This window comes from Carassius carassius, chromosome 22 (genome assembly GCF_963082965.1).
Source record: "Carassius carassius chromosome 22, fCarCar2.1, whole genome shotgun sequence".
Taxonomy (NCBI): domain Eukaryota; kingdom Metazoa; phylum Chordata; class Actinopteri; order Cypriniformes; family Cyprinidae; genus Carassius; species Carassius carassius.
This window is the reverse complement of record NC_081776.1, coordinates 11705588-11723394: the sequence shown is the minus strand read 5'-3', so window position 1 is coordinate 11723394 and position 17807 is coordinate 11705588. Positions and strand designations below refer to the sequence as shown.

Here is a 17807-nt window from a genome sequence, read left to right as displayed (position 1 = left end):
TGACACTGCCGTCGTGCTAGGTGGGTGTGGCTACAGCAACTAGCTCCCGCCTTTTTGCCCATTTTTGATTGCCTGGGAGAGTCGCGCGGTGACGCGCTGCCAAGATGGCGACGGACCGCTCTACACACTTTAGGCTTCAAAAACACACTTCAGGAGACTACGGGTGACGTCACGGACACTACGTCCATGTTTTAATACAGTCTATGCATCAAACGTGACGTGCTAACATGGATGCAGCTGAAGCCGCTGGGTTTGCTTCAGGGAATTTTTTTTTTAAGAAGCCCAATGGAAACCTCAACAAGACGCACGCCTGTTTCACACATAATCTGTCGGCAGTGTGTATGCAGTTCGTGTGCATTTCGTATGTGGTGCTGAAGCAGCACGGACTCATACTCATTGTGCTTTCACGCAACGCTCCTGGAATGCACTTACGGACCGCAACCGCGTGAATGCTGGAATCCGTTAACATGGGTGCGTAAAAAAAATACGAAACGCATACGCACTGCAGACGGAGTATCCTATGTGTGAAACAGGCTTAAGGTTGTTTGCACCTTGTGCAATGTGGAATTAGTTTACAGCTTTCTCAAGCACTTTGTGATGCATTTTGGAAACAGGAAACAGCACCTGGTCTAATGCACCACCTGGCTTGAGAAACCCGTTCTAAAAGACTTACTTTTAGTCATTATTTTATTTGGGTAGCACACATATTCTGAATGCCTTTGGCAGAATTCAAATGAGCCATTTTAATCTAGATTAATTCAGAGATTACAGTGATATTAATCTAGATTAAAAAAATTAATCTATGCCCACCTCTAATATATACACACATATATATATATATATATATACATACTACTCTTATCAAACATGTGAAGTTTGGGGAAGATCGAACATTTTATGCCTGAGTTACAACAACTTCTCTTGCTGTGGCGTGACCTCAAATTTTGTCATGTCGCCATGGACACGCCCTTTAACAAAAACTCATATGTATATATATATATATATATGTATATGTATATGTATATGTATATATATATACGTGTATATATATATACGTGTATATATATATATATATATAATTATATATATATAATTATATATTTAATTATATAGAAATTTGATTTAAATAATAGTCAAGTCGGAAAAAAGTTTTTAAAGATTCTTTTGTGGAGCACAAAAGAAGATGCTTGAAAAAACATTGGACCTCCTTTAATACACAAAACAAATATGCAGGATATTATGTCGAAGTTAATGAATGGCAAACATTCCAGTTCTGTTGGAATCTGTGGGACTTTTAAGGCAGACCACAAATTATAACTGTAAAGTTATTATCATCCACAGAAATCCATGGTAACTTTCTGTTTATTCAAAGCACACACTGTAGTTTTGTTGTCTGCTGCTTTACAAGCTCAAGCCCAATATGGATAGTTTATGATTGGTTGTTAATGGTTTTGTCATTCATCAGCTAGTAAAAATTGTTCTAAAGCAATTCCAACAATATCGCTCTTTGGTTGTTATATTTGTTTTTGGACTTTCGGCCCTATAGACGGAGGAGGACCCTCCATTTGAGCAGGTTTGAGGAGTCACGTCAGTTCATTACTGATCATTTGGTTGTGGAAACTTGAATTAAGACTTGGTGGATTGTAAGGACAAGGCCTGAGTTCAACAAAAATAAGGTTTTGACTTTGCGGCCGAGTGCACATTGTGCCAAATGGTTCCAAATGGTGTGCCGTTGTTGTGTCAGTTCTTGAGACCAACCGACCTGCATTATTTATTTCTTCAGTGGAGTGCATCCAGATGAAATACTACACCTATTCATTCAAAATGACTAAAGAGGCCATTTGGTAAAATGGTGAAGTGTGGTCCCATGGTGATCCTTGTTTGATATGCAGTAGCACAGGTCCAAGATGTCTACTGGTCAGCGTGATAATTTAAAGCTGGTGTGGCATGGTGTCTCATAAGGGTCATAACTTTACAGTAGACCGTGCCCTTCGGATTGGTGTTGGATGCGTACTCTGCATTTTCTGGAAAAATAGAAGGGCTCCTAAAAATGGATAGTGCTCTTTATGGATCTTGACTTAATGTTTATGAGATTGTGCTGAAAGAGACTTTCACCCAGACTTTGACCTACACAAAGTGATTTTTCAGTCTGTAATAGTATCATATTTATTGTTATAGCTTATCAAACATTATGGGAACATTCCAGTTGGCTGATACAAAGTGGATTTCAGAGAGTATGCAGCCATCTTGTTTCCAATTCCAAACTTTAGAGAGTCAACATATCAATTCACAGTAAGTGGAAGGGGAAATTTAACCAGCCGTTATTGTGCACTACCTTAGTGCTACACAAAGTTTGGTTTAAATTAAAGCAGTGAAACTGTTTTGACTATAGTGCTTGATGAAAAAATATTTTATGTTATAGATATATTACATTTTATATATATATATATATATATATATATATATATATATATATATATATATATATATAGTACAGACCAAAAGTTTGGACATACCTTGGACATACACTTTCATAGTTTTCCCAATTTTTCGGACTGACTGGCCTTCATTTCTTAAAGTAATGATGGCCACTCGTTTTCCTGTACTTAGCTGCTTTTTCTTGCCATAATACAAAATTCTAACAGTCTATTCAGTAGGACTATCAGCTGTGTATCCACCTGACTTCTGCACAACACAACTGATGGTCCCAACCCCATTTATAAGGCAAGAAATCACACTTATTAAACCTGACAGGGCACACCTGTGAAGTGAAGATTTCATTTCAGGGGACCATTTCAGGGGACTACCTCTTGAAGCTCATCAAGAGAATGCCAAGAGTGTGCAAAGCAGTAATCAAAGCAAAAGGTGGCTACTTTGAAGAACCTACAATATGACATATTTTCAGTTGTTTCACACTTTTTTGTTATGTATATAATTCCATATATAATTCCACATGTGTTAATTCATAGTTTTGATGCCTTCAGTGTGACTCTACAATTTTCATAGTCATGAAAATAAAGAAAACTCTTTGAATGAGAAGGTGTGTCCAAACTTTTGGTCTGTACTGTGTGTACTACACAGAGGTGTAGTGGTAAAAAAAAGAGGTGGGTAAACTATAAATCTGGGTGACCACGTCATGGTCACGGTAAGGTGGGCCACTGCCTACCGGTGTATGTGTATCCTGATGACATCGCTATAGGCTATCATTTGATATTACTACCAAGGGTGTCACTGGTTGTTCCCTCATATAGGTCACACAATCACTATTCAATTCTTACATTAATCTAAGTTCTTGTTAAAGAGACCCAAGAAGGAATAATATGGTTGAAATCTATAAAGTTTACTAAATGATAAAACATAGAGAACTAATTTTTTTAAGAGAGATAGAGGGAGGCTTATATCCAGGGGTTCCAATGCAATGCACTTGTACATAATGATTAGGGATTTGGGATTATTTTTATAGTCGATTAATCTGTTGAATATTTTCTCAATTAATCGGTTAGTTGTTTGGTCTACAATATGTCAGAAAAATGTGGATCAGTGTTTCCCCAAAAGCCAGGAATTGTCCTCAAATGTCTCGTTTTGTCCACAACTCAAAGATATTCAGTTTACTGTCACAGAGGAGAGAAGACACTAGAACATATTCACATTTAACAAGCTGGAATCAAATAATTTTTTACTTTTGTCTTTAAAAAATTACTCAAACCGACTAATCGATTATCAAAATAATAAATAGTGTTCCTGTAGCTCAATTGGTAGAGCATTGCGCTATCAAGAGCAAGGTTGGGGGTTCGATTCCCCGGGAGCACATGATAGGTAAAAATTGATAGCCTGAATCCACTGTAAGTCGCTTTGGATAAAAGCGTCTGCTAAATGCATAAATTTAAAATAGTTGTCGATTACAGTTTTTTCCAATTGCTAATGTAGCAGGTGCAGATTAACAACAGAAGGATGAATCTGGTGCCACATTTTAATTGAAAGAAAACTCAGTTTCTGTAATTACCAGAAGAAAGACAATATAAGTTGCACTGTTGTTTCCACAAGCGTAATGGCTGCCGACATTAACAGACGATTTTGCAAAACTAAAAAAACAATATAAGATGCTTTCATATATTTTATCAATGACACAGACAGCGTCATTGCAGAAGGACATATACTGGATGCAACAAATGCCTCGTTTGTAATGGGTTTTATTGGTTTGGCCGGCTTCGTGGTAAGGGGCGTAACATTTTTGTCACACGCTTGAGGTATTCAGCCAATCACAATGCGCTGGATAGCTGGCCAATCAGCGTACACCTCGCTTTTCAGAATGATGAGCTTTGTAAAAATCGATGCGTTTCAGAAAGGCGGGGCATAGAGGAGAAACACTATTGTACATTATGTAGAAAATTTTGTTTTTTTTAACCTTAAACCACATAAACACATTGCATTAAACCAAATATGCAACATTCAGTTCTTTTTAGCAATGTCATATGACCCCTTTAAATCATTATTTTATTTTCTGACTGCTGCAGTCACCATTCACTTTCACTAAATGGAAACGTTTAACTTTAAATATTTTTGCTGTAATGCTTTATTGTATTTATATGTTCAGTTATTTTTCTTATAAGAAAAAAGTTATTAAACTTATTATACTGTTTTATGACCACTTTTCTGAAACTAAATTTCAGTACTGTGATAAAGCATCAGCAATTAATTGCAACATGAAAATTGGATTCCGGCATATCCCTATTTGCCACACTTGGTTTAAGAATGGTTTAAGAGTGGAAGAATGTGCAAAAAAATCTATATCTACAGAGAAAGAAAGGAAGTGGTCTGACTGACTCAATTGAACAGGTGTATCCCCAGGTGCATTTTCTGTCAAACTGTCTAATGGTGACTGTCTTTTAGCATCGATCAGCTGTTTTGCAAGATAATTGACATGTCTCTTTAGCAGCTTTTGGTCGATTATGTTGATAGCAGCCTCCTGCTGTTACTTTGGGACTCAAATCAAACCAGGACACAGGGTTTGTTCCACATATTGAGGCTGAACTTTCACGTCAGTGTAGCATGAACTGAAGTGAAACTTAAAGCACCTCATTGGATTTTTTTTTTTAGCTTTTTAGTTGAAAGGAAGTTGGCTGATCTCACCTACGCACTCAAGGTGTCAGAAAATGACCAGACTGCAGATGGTTGCTTGTGTACTTTCCCCTTGATTCACCCCTTTGGTAGTTAGACTTGGGTGTTTTAGCTTCACGGTCTTAGAAATAAGGTTGGTGGTTTGTCGACTGTTGAAAAACTAGTCAGCCTTATTCTGTTTTGATTGCGATGCAATAAATACCCTGTACCATGCAATGATAGCCTGTAACGTCTTTCTATTGAATAAACTAAAATGTATATTCTAAATTGTATTTTCGTTAGCTGAAAAAAGCTCAAATGTAAAATGAATATATGAAAACTTAAATGAAAAGAAATTAAAAACGTACACGAAAATCACAAAAGTTGCTTTGGCAATATAAAATAAGTTTTATTAAAGTACTAAAATTACTAAAGCTAAAATGTAAATGAAATAAACAAAAGCTAAATAGAAATACACACAAAAAAAATTGAATTAAAACGTTAAAAGCACATAAAACTACTAAAAGAAAAAATGACTGAAAATCGAAAAATAAAAGCTAATTCAAAAAAATTATAATAAGGAATAATTGACTCCGGGCCGTTGAATTATTAGAAAAATAATGCACAATTGACCGCGGAGTGGCCGTTACACCTCGGGTGTGCATTATTTTTCTAATAATTCAACGGCCCGGAGTCAATTATTCCACTTATACTACGGTTACCATACCTCAAGACATCAATCCGATGATTTATCTAAAGGGAATCCTCCGGGTTTTGTACTTAAATCGCTATTGTTAGTAGGAGTATTTCTAGAGATACCCTTTTTCTCTTCCCGATACCGTTTCCGATACCTGGGCTCAGGGTATCGGCTGATACCGAGTACTGATCCGATACCTGGGTGTGTATCTGTATATACAGCTGTATATACTACTAGCCCTGTGTAAATTGCTAGAATTATTTTATGGTGTGCTTCAGACTTATCCCTTGATAAAACATGAACAAATACATGGTGAACTACCGTATTTATTACAGTATTTTTATTATCTGACATGAATTTGACAGTAATATTATTTATTTTCTTAAGCGAAAAAGAGCTTCAAACGCAGCCAAAAATCTAACACCACAAACTAAAAAAGGTATTTTAGTTTTACAATATAACTGTATAAAAAACTGCAACAAATAAGTCTAGGAATATAAAAAATTCTATATTAATCAGATAATCTGTTTACAACAAAACAAGTAAAAAAACAAGCAACCATCTAGGCATAATTATTATTATTAATAGAGACGTATTATTATTATTACTACATAGAGACGTAGCTAAATCTACTGTAGGTTACAACAGTAGCTTAATATATTGTCAATTTACTCGCCATGAAGATCTTTGAGTGTCTGTGTTTATGATATGACAGTTTCTCAAATGAAACGGTAAATTCTCATGAAGTGACGGTTTATGCGTTTGTGTCCTTATATAGTGACACACGGTAGAGACTACAAAACAGCGAGCTCCCGCGCATCTGCGCCCGTCACCCACAGAGATGTAGAATTTGCAGGAGTAATATTTAAATAGTATTTTGCAGTTTAATATTCACAGACACTAGTATATATTTGGCTACAGTTTGGAGCCCAGCGCTTAGACTAACACGGAAGTGACTGGATGCAGCTGCGGGTACCGAATATACTCGGGAGTCGGTAACTTACTACCGGTACTACAGAGACGCTGGTATCATCACATTTTTAAATTTTCAGCACCAACTTGGTAGTGAAGTGCCAGTACTTGTGGCATCCCTAGTCGCCGTTTTACTGTCTGGTTGGTCCAGTCTGAAATACTGCTAAACAGCGGACATACTGCTAACCACTGATCTATAATATAGAAGCGGCTTCACTGTCTGTTGGCAGTTTAGAACGCGATCCAGGCATATATAGATCAGTGCTGCTAACACGTTTTCATTTCTTCTTCGCTGCTCTAAACAGGGGTTGCTTGTGGCAACACAGCACAACTTCCTGTGTTTGCAATGCATTCTGAGCAGCGAAGAAGAACCGTGCAGCGGTTAGGCAAAGCTAGCGGTCATAACTAGGTCTTGAAAATGGTATCAGATCGGTATGTGGATTCATGTACTCGCCGATGCCAGAATTTGTTGCGGTATCGGTGATATTTTCGATACTAGTATCGGAATCGGAAAAACTCTTAATTATTTCTTCTGCATCTCAATAATTGCAAAAATATACGTTTGCGCAGCTTGTCAGTTAACAACGGCTCTGTGTAGTAACAGCTGCTCCATGTGAAATCACGCACCTGATGGAATTTACCGCTGATTAGAGAACCGGCTTGACTGACAAAATGTGCATTAATTATCGGCCGATATTTATCATGCACCCCTAATCATTTCTTCTGTTAGAAGGATAGCACATTTTAGTAACCGTCTATTCTCTTATATAACTTCTATGCTGTTTATCCTTGCTGTTGTCGATGTTATTGCCATGAAGACCTTCCTCAGGTTCTGTCCCTCAGCTCTTATTTTCTGTTGACTCTTTTATTGATTGGGGCTTGTCTAAAACCTTGTGCTGAGATGTGCAACCTCAGGAGATTTCAGGATGGCTCTATATACACTAAATACATGCTCACGTGGCTCTTGTGTTTGTGGGCTGTTTGTTTATGTGTGTATCATTGTAACATCTCCTTCTGCACCCTTGGCGTAAAGCATTAGATTAATAAGTCACCATAACTGGGGCAGAATCTCGTTAAAGCATCTCATTCAAGAGATGCCCACACTTTGAAATGCATCCAGTGAGTGCAGGAATTCAAACTGCTATTGTGTTAGAACTGGTTGATGAAATGCAGAATTTTTATTTATTTATTTATTTATTTATTTATTTATCTTTTCATTTGGTAAATAAAAAATGAAACGTGAAAATTAGTTAGAAATAGACCACTTGTCATATATATATATATATATATATATATATATATATATATATATATATTATGCAGATACTTGTTCTTCTGTGTGAGTTCATTCTATGAAGTTTTGTGCATGTGAGAGTTGATGTTATGAATGAATGTCTGTGCATCTGATAGTTTAGTCTTGTGCTGTTAGGCCAAACACCACCCTCATATCAGTTCAACACTGTTGGTGTCTCTGCCACAGAATGTGTTGACTGTAAAAACACTGTTCAGTTTGTAGGAGGTTAGTTATATTCTTTCAATGGCATTCTTGTCATCTAGAAAGGACATTATGGTGGTTTACATCATGCAATGGTAGAAAAGTACTTGTAATTTGTACCTGCTTTCTTCAAAACTGATTTGTTATCTTTAAAAGTAAGTATTGTCCATCAGAAACCATTAGAAATAAAGACGTGTTTACCTCAGTTTTGCTAATGGATGACTCAGGTGTAGTTGAATTGAACCCACCTGATGTCACCTGGCTGGCACCTGTCCGATGTCTTCACTGTAGTGATGGAGACTTCTGAGGACTGACCTGATATCTGATATCTGGGAATGAAGGTAGGCCGTGTCTGAATGAATATTTAACTGTTCACCGAACACAGCTACGGAACGCGGAGGCCAGACTATTCACATTTTGTTTTGAACTGGCATGTCTATGGAAGTTATCACACTCCCTGTCTCGTGTTTGGTTTTGTTTCACACACAGAGTGATGAACAAGCCCACGCAGGGCCCGTTGCACAGCAGCGGTTTAATAATTCACACCACAGTTCTGTAAAGACTCAGAATATAAGGAAATTTGTCTGCCTTGTCACCATTTAACATTTTCTTTCTTTCTTCTTATTTATAAATTTTTTTTTGCAACCTCCACAAGCTCCATCTTTTAGTGCACAAATAATAAATAATAAATAAAATAAAAAAATAAAAATCCTAGTGAATTTAAATTTTAGCTTAAATACTATAATAAAATTAAATATTTAATTTAAAATATATTTTTAAAATGTTTTTTTAATTTTTATTATATTTAATGTAATTATTTGTAGGTATTTATTAATAATGTCATTATATTTATAGTACAATTTAGTTATAGGTTTAATTACTTTTCATCTTTTTATTTATTACTTTTCTATTGAATTTGATTTTATATATATATATATATATATATATATATATATATATATATATATATATATATATATATATATATATATATATATATATATAAACTTTTATTTTTTTAATTATTTATAATATAACAATTTTATTAAAAGTTTAATTACATCATGTTAATATCTATTTATCTATTTATATTTTTGTTTTTTTCTACCTATTGCTTTAAGCAGGACTATAAAAAGCAACTCACAGGAAAGTGAGCCACAGTTTCCAACCTTTAAACCCTTTCATTCTTATTCCCTTTCATTCTTACACAGACGTTGTGTACTTTTGTCATCTCTTCAAACTTTACCTATATGAGCTAAAGTACAGTAGTTTCTAGGTTTCCAGGCCAGTGGTTACCTCAGTGCACTTTTAAACCTCTGTATTCGAAGCTTTGTTGAAGTAGTTATTGGTGTTTTATCACACAGTAATTAGGCTTTAATAATCTACTTGTAGTTCTTCATATAGAGCTCTTTATTTGATTCTGTTAGTGTGAGATAATTGTGAAACATGATTAACCGGCCATCTAAGGGTGTCTCAGGTGCAGATTACACCTAGTCAGGGACCTAATTACAATGTTAATGGTGACTCTCAAAGGAGCAATCATTCTTAGTCTAGCCTTTGGTTTAATCTGTGTCAGAGAGAACTGTTCACTGCTGTTAAATAGCGACTGTGTGTGTTAGTGTGTTTAAACCGAGCTGAAGGTCAAATAAACAGGCCATCCAACATCTTCAGTCCAACATCTTTTGTCCAGACTAGTGTTGACCTTGGCCTCATCGTAGGTTTTGAGTGACCATTTTTTCCACACCCTGGTGTGTTTGTGTCATTAGCTCGCAGAGCGAAAACAGCTGAAGGAAATAATAGCAAATGAGTTCTGTTATGAACCTCGGTGCTGAGAGGCGTGCGGAGAGTATTTCACTTGCGGGAACACATTTAAACATTAACTGAAATATCAATTAGCTCAGAAACAGAAGGTCACGGCCACACAGAGCTCTGCTCAGATTCACCGCGTCACTGAAACTGATGTTTAAACTCTCTTAGGAAATATTACTCCGTGTCAACAATCAACTTTTATAGTATTTCAGCTTGCTACTTGCCATCAAAATAGCCAAGGAAGCTAACATGGCATTAAAATACCAACCAACATTAAAAATGTAACACACACATATATGAACTCAAGTGTTGTGTGGTAACAGCACAGCTCACTGGTCTACTTGCTTGTAAAGCTGTAATTACAGTCAAGAGAAAGAGCCATTTAACCATAATGGAAAACTGCAATGTGATTTTGTTTTTTGCCTCCCTCGGTTTCTTCATTCATCATACCGATTTTATTCCCCGATTCCTCCCTGTTCCTCTCTCTCTCTCTCTCTCTCTCTCTCTCTCTCTCTCTCTCTCTCTCTCTCTCTCTCTCTCTCTCTCTCTTTACTGCAGGTTTGCTAAGAACCTCTCCCCAGATAAGATTAATTTGAGCACTCTGAAAGGGGAGGGCCAGCTTACCAACCTGGAGCTGGATGAGGAGGTTTTACAGAACATGTTGGATCTGCCCACCTGGCTTGCCATTAATAAAGTCTGCTGCAACAAGGCCGCCATCCGGGTAAGAGATGACATCATCACTATGAGTCCCTCTGACACCATTATTATAGAATCAGCAGGGAAGATAATTGAGTTCAGCCCTCTTGACTTGTACGCGTGAACGGCATTCAAATTCACATAATATTCGTCCCACTGTATGTTGTCTTCCGCAGAGATGGAAGTTAGTAGAGAAGCACAATATATTGGTACCATATAGGTTATTGGACAGTTATTAGAGGTTTTATTGGATAGGACAATATTGCCGTCATGTAATGCTCACTTCTAACCTTGAAAAAACTAATTCTTAATAAATAATAAAAATGTTATAATGTTATATGTAATATGTAATTTTTAAAACTATATTTAAAATATATATTTTTTATAGCAGCCATAATTTGAATAATAACTATAATAATAACAACAACCATAATAATAACTATAATTATATAACTATAATAATAATAATAATTTAATTAATAAATAATTATTGTAATTATTATTGTTGTTGGTATTAGCAGTAATAGTAGTAGTAGTAGTAGGAACAATAATAAGAAAAATATTTTTTACGCCAGCTTTCTTCATATTCATCATATTATATGTTATCATCAGCACTGCAGCACTTTGCATACACACTTTGCGCCACATTTGATAATATTACGAAACCAGACAGTAAGTTTGTGGTGAGAATGACAGTGTCTGAGCTCTGTAATCTCAAACGGACGACAACACGCTGTCCATAAAGACATTACAATGAGTCGGCAGTTCCAGGGAGCATTGTAGTAATTAAAACCTGATGTTAGAGATGACTTGAGTTCCAAGAACAAGAACCACAGTTTCCTTGTCCAGTTGTTTCCTTCGATAGAACTAAACCAAGACAGGCTTTTCTTGTAGTTTTACTTTCTACTCCTACTTGAGCTTTTACTGTCTCTCTTCCTTTTTCTGGCCACAGTAGACCTTCCTATCCTTCATTCTGGCGTCAATTATCTGTTAGTCTGGTGCAGTTTTCCACAACCATTATTGGCTTTTCCTCCATTCTAGTCTAGACATGACCAGCCACGTAGTTGTTTAATGAAACCTCAATGGATGTCATTGTGTGTATTGATAAAATATGATAGCCACAGCTGTTCTGAGGGTCAGTGTGGCCCTTGTGCAGCAATCTGATTGGTTAAATGAAGCTCATGCCTGGATAATGAGTGACAGAGATAAAGGATGGTGTCTACTGTATGATGAACTTCACCAGGAGATCCTGCCTCTGTAACACTCCTTTTCCTTTCCTCTTCCTTTCCCTTTGTTAGTCTCCTTTTTTATTATTCCTCCCTGTGATCTCCTAACATCAGTTTTAGTATATTTCAATGGCTAATATTCATAATATTCATGTCCCTGTCTGACTCCTTTTAAGAGGAATGTACAGTTCTCCCTCAGGCCGTGCTCTAGGTGCTTTAAATGCTTCCTGATGCATACTAAAAAACTTCTCTCTCCCTCGCTCTCGCGCTCTCTCTCTCTCTCACTTACACACACACACACACATCCATTTAGAACATAATTTATGAGCTTTTCAAATTATATGGACCACTTCAAATATCTTCACAAGCAGATTTTTCAGTGTTGCACTATATTTCTGAGGGTGTTATTCAAAATTTGATCCTCACATATATAACAATTGAAGGAATACAATATAGCCAATCACAAAATATGTCTTTAGAAGATTGCAGCAATATTATTAACACACACCAACACAAACATGAATACACACATCATATCTTAGCAGAGTTACTGCAGACAGGCTGTGTTTAAGGGAAGTCGTGGCCTAATGGTTAGAGAGTCGGACTCCCAATCGAAAGGTTGTGAGTTCGAGTCCCGGGCCGGCAGGAATTGTGGGTGGGGGGAGTGCATGTACAGTTCTCTCTCCACCCTCAATACCACGACTTAGGTGCCCTTGAGCAAGGCATCGAACCCCCAACTGCTCCCCGGGCGCCGCAGCATAAATGGCTGACCACTGCTCCGGGTGTGTGCTCACAGTGTGTGTGTGTGTTCACTGCTCTGTGTGTGTGCATTTCGGATGGGTTAAATGCAGAGCACAAATTCTGAGTATGGGTCACCATACTTGGCTTCACTTCACTTCACTTCACTACTTTAATTATAAAGGACAATGTTGGATATACTGTAAATATATTTCCTTTGTGTGCGTGTGTACCCTAGATCCCATGGACCAAGCTGAAGACTCATCCAATTACTCTGGTAATAACACTTTATAAAAAATAATAATAATAAAAAAAAAAAATATATATATATATATATATATATATATATATATATATATATTTTTTTTTTTTTTTTTTTTAAATATTATTTATTTTTGTTGTGTTTTGTTTTATCTTGTTTTGTTATTTTGATTTTGTTGATTTGTTTAGCTGTTTTTTTTTGTGTTGTCATGTTTTTGTTATTTTGTTTTGCCTTTTAGTTTTGTTTTTGTGTTTTGTTTTTAGAGTTTTTTTTGTTGTTGTTTAAGGCACTTCTTTGAGGCACTTCTTTTTTGTTTATTTGAGGCACTTTGTTGTTTGTTTGAGGCACTTTATCGATTAAAGGGCTAACATTTTCTTTAAAATGAGACATTTTCTGCAGGTTAATTATTGCAACTGTAAATCATGTCTTTCAGTCTTTGGATAAAGTCGTCATGGAGATGAGCACCTGTGACGAGCCTCGCCCTCCAAATGGCCCATCACCCATTGCAACAGCCTCGGGTCAAAGGTCAGTTTAAGTTGACCGAGGTTTTTTTTGAGTCATGTTTTGTATCTCTCTTCTGCCGCTTCCTGTTTCCATGCTTCCTTCTGTCATGGAAAACCTAGAGGTATATAAATTGTTCCTTGAAAAGCCATGGAAAAGATTATTTCTTTTTGTATTTGTTTTTTGTTTGATTGTTTGTGAGAGCTTGATATTGTTTTTTTTTTTTTTGGGGCGAAACCTTGCTGTAGTGTAAAACTTGCTCACAAACCTGATATAATGTTTATTTTGTAATCTTATTCTCTCTTTGTCAGTGAATATGGTTTTGCAGAGAAGGTTGTGGAGGGCATCTCTCTCTCTGTGAACTCCATAGTGATCCGTATCAGCGCCAAAGCATTTAATGCCTCCTTTGAGCTCTCGCAGCTCCAGGTCTACAGTGTTAACACCAGCTGGGCCACTGGTGACCTCAGATACACACGCATCCTGGAACCCACACGTGGAGAGGTGACAACAAATATCTATGGTGTTGTGGAATAGATGAGGTATGGGTTTATATGGTAACACTATGATTTGTTGTAGATCCTAACATTTAAGGAAGTGAGCTGGCAGATGATCAGGATTGAAGCGGACGCCATCCAGAACACAGAGCATGAGGTCGTCAGAGCCCCCATACGACTCATCACCAACCAATCAAAGATAAGAGTCACTTTAAAGAGGAGGGTACGGACACACACATGCACACATATTCATTTCACACACTCAAACTGAAACATATGGGTTATTGTTCAAAATTAGATCCAAGGTGTAAATTTTTAGATCTCTGTGTATTTTTGAGAGTGTGTGTAGCACTCAATCTTCGGTGGATCAGCTCTGTGGGCAGCCGGGATCCAATTCTCTGTTGGTAGTCTGAATATTGGCAGCTGATTAGAGGGTTTTGTTTAGGTAGCATCCAGGCCTCACATAAAAAGAAATGCAAACTATTTACATTCAGTACGTTAAAATTATGTAATATTAGATGAAATGCATTGGTTAGCATATGGAAAATTTGTTATTTTTAAGTCCTTCATAAACATGGAATCAAAAAAAATAAAAATAAAAATATATATAGATACAGTACAGACCAAAAGTTTGGACACACCTTCTCATTCAAAGAGTTTTCTTTATTTTCATGACTATGAAAATTGTAGATTCACACTGAAGGCATCAAAACTATGAATTAACACGTGGAATTATATATGGAATTATATACATAACAAAAAAGTGTGAAACAACTGAAAATATGTCATATTCTAGGTTCTTCAAAGTAGCCACCTTTTGCTTTGAGTACTGCTTTGCACACTCTTGGCATTCTCTTGATGAGCTTCAAGAGGTAGTCACCTGAAATGGTCTTCCAACAGTCTTGAAGGAGTTCCCCGAGAGATGCTTAGCACTTGTTGGCCCTTTTGCCTTCTGTCTGCGGTCCAGCTCACCCCTAAACCATCTCGATTGGGTTCAGGTCCAGTGACTGTAGAGGCCAGGTCATCTGGCGCAGCACCCCATCACTCTCCTTCTTGGTCAAATAGCCCTTGATGCCTTCAGTGTGACTCTACAATTTACATAGTCATGAAAATAAAGAAAACTCTTTGAATGAGAAGGTGTGTCCAAACTTTTGGTCTGTACTGTATATATTTTAAGTCCGTAAACCATCATGATATAAAAGGAAGAGGAATATTAAAGGTTATAAACTGTGTTGAAAATCCGAAACCAATTAAAACTGAACAAATGAAAGATAGAATGCTGGAGTCATTAAACCAAAAACCAAATATTAAGACATTCAACAATGTAATTTAAATAAATGTTAACTTAATACTGTTAATACTGTTCTTTTGAACTTTCTATGCATCAAAGAATCCCGAAAACAAAATGAATCACTGTTTCCACAAAAATATTAAGCAACACAATTGTTTTCAGATTTGATAATAATAAGAAATGTTTCTTGAGCACCAAATCAGGATATTAGAATGATTTCTGAAGGATCTTGTGACTGAAGACTGGAGTAATGATGCTGAAAATTCTGCTTTGCCCTCACAGAAATAAATTACATTTTATAATGTATTAAAATTTAAAATGCTTATTTAAAATTGCAATGATGTTTCACTGTATCACCGTCTTGGTGAGCTAAAGAAACTAGAGAGAAAACATTACTAATGATTACTATGATAACTAATGTGAAATTCCACAGAATTTCCATGGCTGAATGTCCATGTGTATTTCAGATGAAAGACTGTAATGTTATTGCATCAAAGCTGATTCTGATCCTGGACGACCTGCTGTGGGTGTTGACGGACTCTCAGCTCAAGGCCATGGTGCAGTACGCCAAGTCTCTTAGTGAAGCCATGGAAAAATCAGCCGCCCAGAGGAAGAGCATGGCCCCCGATACAACACAGGTGTGTGTTTGAAGCTACTCCCTCATCCCCTTCACTAATCAACCGCTTCACTAATAATCATATTTTCTCTTTTTTTATGTTTGCTTTCTGTTCTCAAAATAACATTTTGGTGCCCTCTACTGGTTGAAAATGTTAGTTCAGATTTTGCACTGGTGATGTGTCAAATGTTTGGTGTGTTAATTGGAGATTTATATACAGTGTATTTTAACTCTGTTGATGTTTTTAGGTAACAACGGCACCTCCTTCAGCCCAACAGGTGCGCTCACAGCAGGCTTCAGCCACAGCAGATCAGAGTGCTTCCATGGCACGGCTCTTTAACGACTATGATGTCCGTGAGACCTCACACCACCTCCAAATCACACACCTCGACCTGCATATCTGTGACGACACCAATGCCAAGGACAGAGGTACCACATATTCACACTTAATACTGTTAACATCAAAGTGTGATGTGAAGTTTAGTGTTATGCTGAAATATGTGTCTTGTTCACTCTGTAGGAATAAATAAGAGAGTAGATAGTGGTGCAATGCAGTTGTCCTTCAGTTCTATCTGCGTAGACTATTATCCCTTCCACAAAGCAGGTAAACTCCTCAAACACATTTGATTCTTCCTGTAATAACCTGTTGAACTGGAATATGTTCAGAGTATTAAAGCATAATTCCTGTCTCTCTCTCAGGTGAGAGCTCTATGCACTGGATGCATTACGGCGAGGCCACAAAGTCTCGTGAGACTTGGGCCCATTCTCTCCTGGAGGAGTTTAAGTCTAATGTGGAAATGCTCAAAACCGCAGTCAGTGGCCAGAGCCAGAGCCAGAGCCAGAGCCAGAGCCAGAGCTCCCCTCAGCACGGTGAGAATGTCCTGCCTGTTAACACACCCTTATTGACTTCTTTCATCACATTGTGACTTCAAAACAGAAAATGGATACATTTCATGCAACCTATCGAGAATATGACTGGATCATATTTGACACAAAGAAATTAATAAAATAAAAAAATACAAATAAATAAGAACTTGTGACATTATTTTCATGACTATTAAAACTACTTTTCAATATTACAGTAATGCAACAATATATGTTTGGGGAGAAATGTGATCTGGACATGGGTTATTTAATTGACAGCTGTTGTTTATAGATGCAAGAGGTCTTGCATGTGGCCACTGAGAGTATAGCAGAGTTTGTGTATAAGGGCCTATAGCTAAAGTTTTAGTTTTTTTCAGCTCAGTGATACAGTACGGCTAATGTTCGAGTATATTGTGATCCTGGCTTTAATTTGAAATCATTAAAATGTGTTTTGCTGTGGCCATTAAGTGTGTCCTGGTTGCAGCTAACACCTTTGAGAGGTTTTTGCGTAATGGGTTCTGTGTCCCCAGTCCATCAGTCGCTTGTCTTAGAGGTGCAGGGTGGAGGGATAATGGTTAGGGAGCTGGACTCAGGCCCAGATGGCTTGTGGCCGCTCTCCCCCACGGCCAACTGCTGCTGGTGTCTGGAGACAGGTACCTCTCTGGTGTGCGTTTGAGGTGCCACACAAACACATGGCTGCGGTCTGTGCAGATGGTCCGCTGTGTTTCTGATGTCTGAGTTTATGTGTTTCCCACAGGAAAGATCACCACCAGCTCCAGCACTTCCTTCTCGCCCCCATCTGCACCAAAAACCCAGCTCATGTCCAGCTCAATTGTGCTACGGATGGCAGATTTCAACATCTATCAGGTTCGTTCTGGAAGAACACGCATACACATGCACTAATAATCTTTCCCTCTGAATAAGCTCTTTAAAGCCATTTATACCTATTTTAAATTCAAATGTGTTGCTTCAAGATGCATCAATGTTGTCTTCATTGACTGAGTAAATTATGAAATTTTTATTAAGTGACTCTTTAAAAGTTGATTATT

The 17807-nt window shown here is 37.1% G+C and overlaps 1 protein-coding gene across 5 annotated transcripts in view; it reads left to right on the top strand.

The window, feature by feature from the left end:
* LOC132098957 (bridge-like lipid transfer protein family member 3B) overlaps positions 1-17807 on the top strand; it is a 31111-nt gene that overhangs the window by 2534 nt on the left and 10770 nt on the right. For 4 of the 5 annotated variants that reach the window (XM_059505286.1, XM_059505284.1, XM_059505285.1 and 1 more), the window contains exons 2-11: positions 10629-10791; positions 12969-13007; positions 13426-13517; positions 13805-13994; positions 14070-14210; positions 15746-15916; positions 16143-16323; positions 16415-16498; positions 16594-16764; positions 17516-17625. In XM_059505286.1, coding sequence (XP_059361269.1) covers positions 10629-10791; positions 12969-13007; positions 13426-13517; positions 13805-13994; positions 14070-14210; positions 15746-15916; positions 16143-16323; positions 16415-16498; positions 16594-16764; positions 17516-17625 — 1342 coding nt within the window. The remainder of the gene's footprint in view (positions 1-10628; positions 10792-12968; positions 13008-13425; positions 13518-13804; positions 13995-14069; positions 14211-15745; positions 15917-16142; positions 16324-16414; positions 16499-16593; positions 16765-17515; positions 17626-17807) is intronic. The other variant, XM_059505283.1, reaches the window with a different exon arrangement.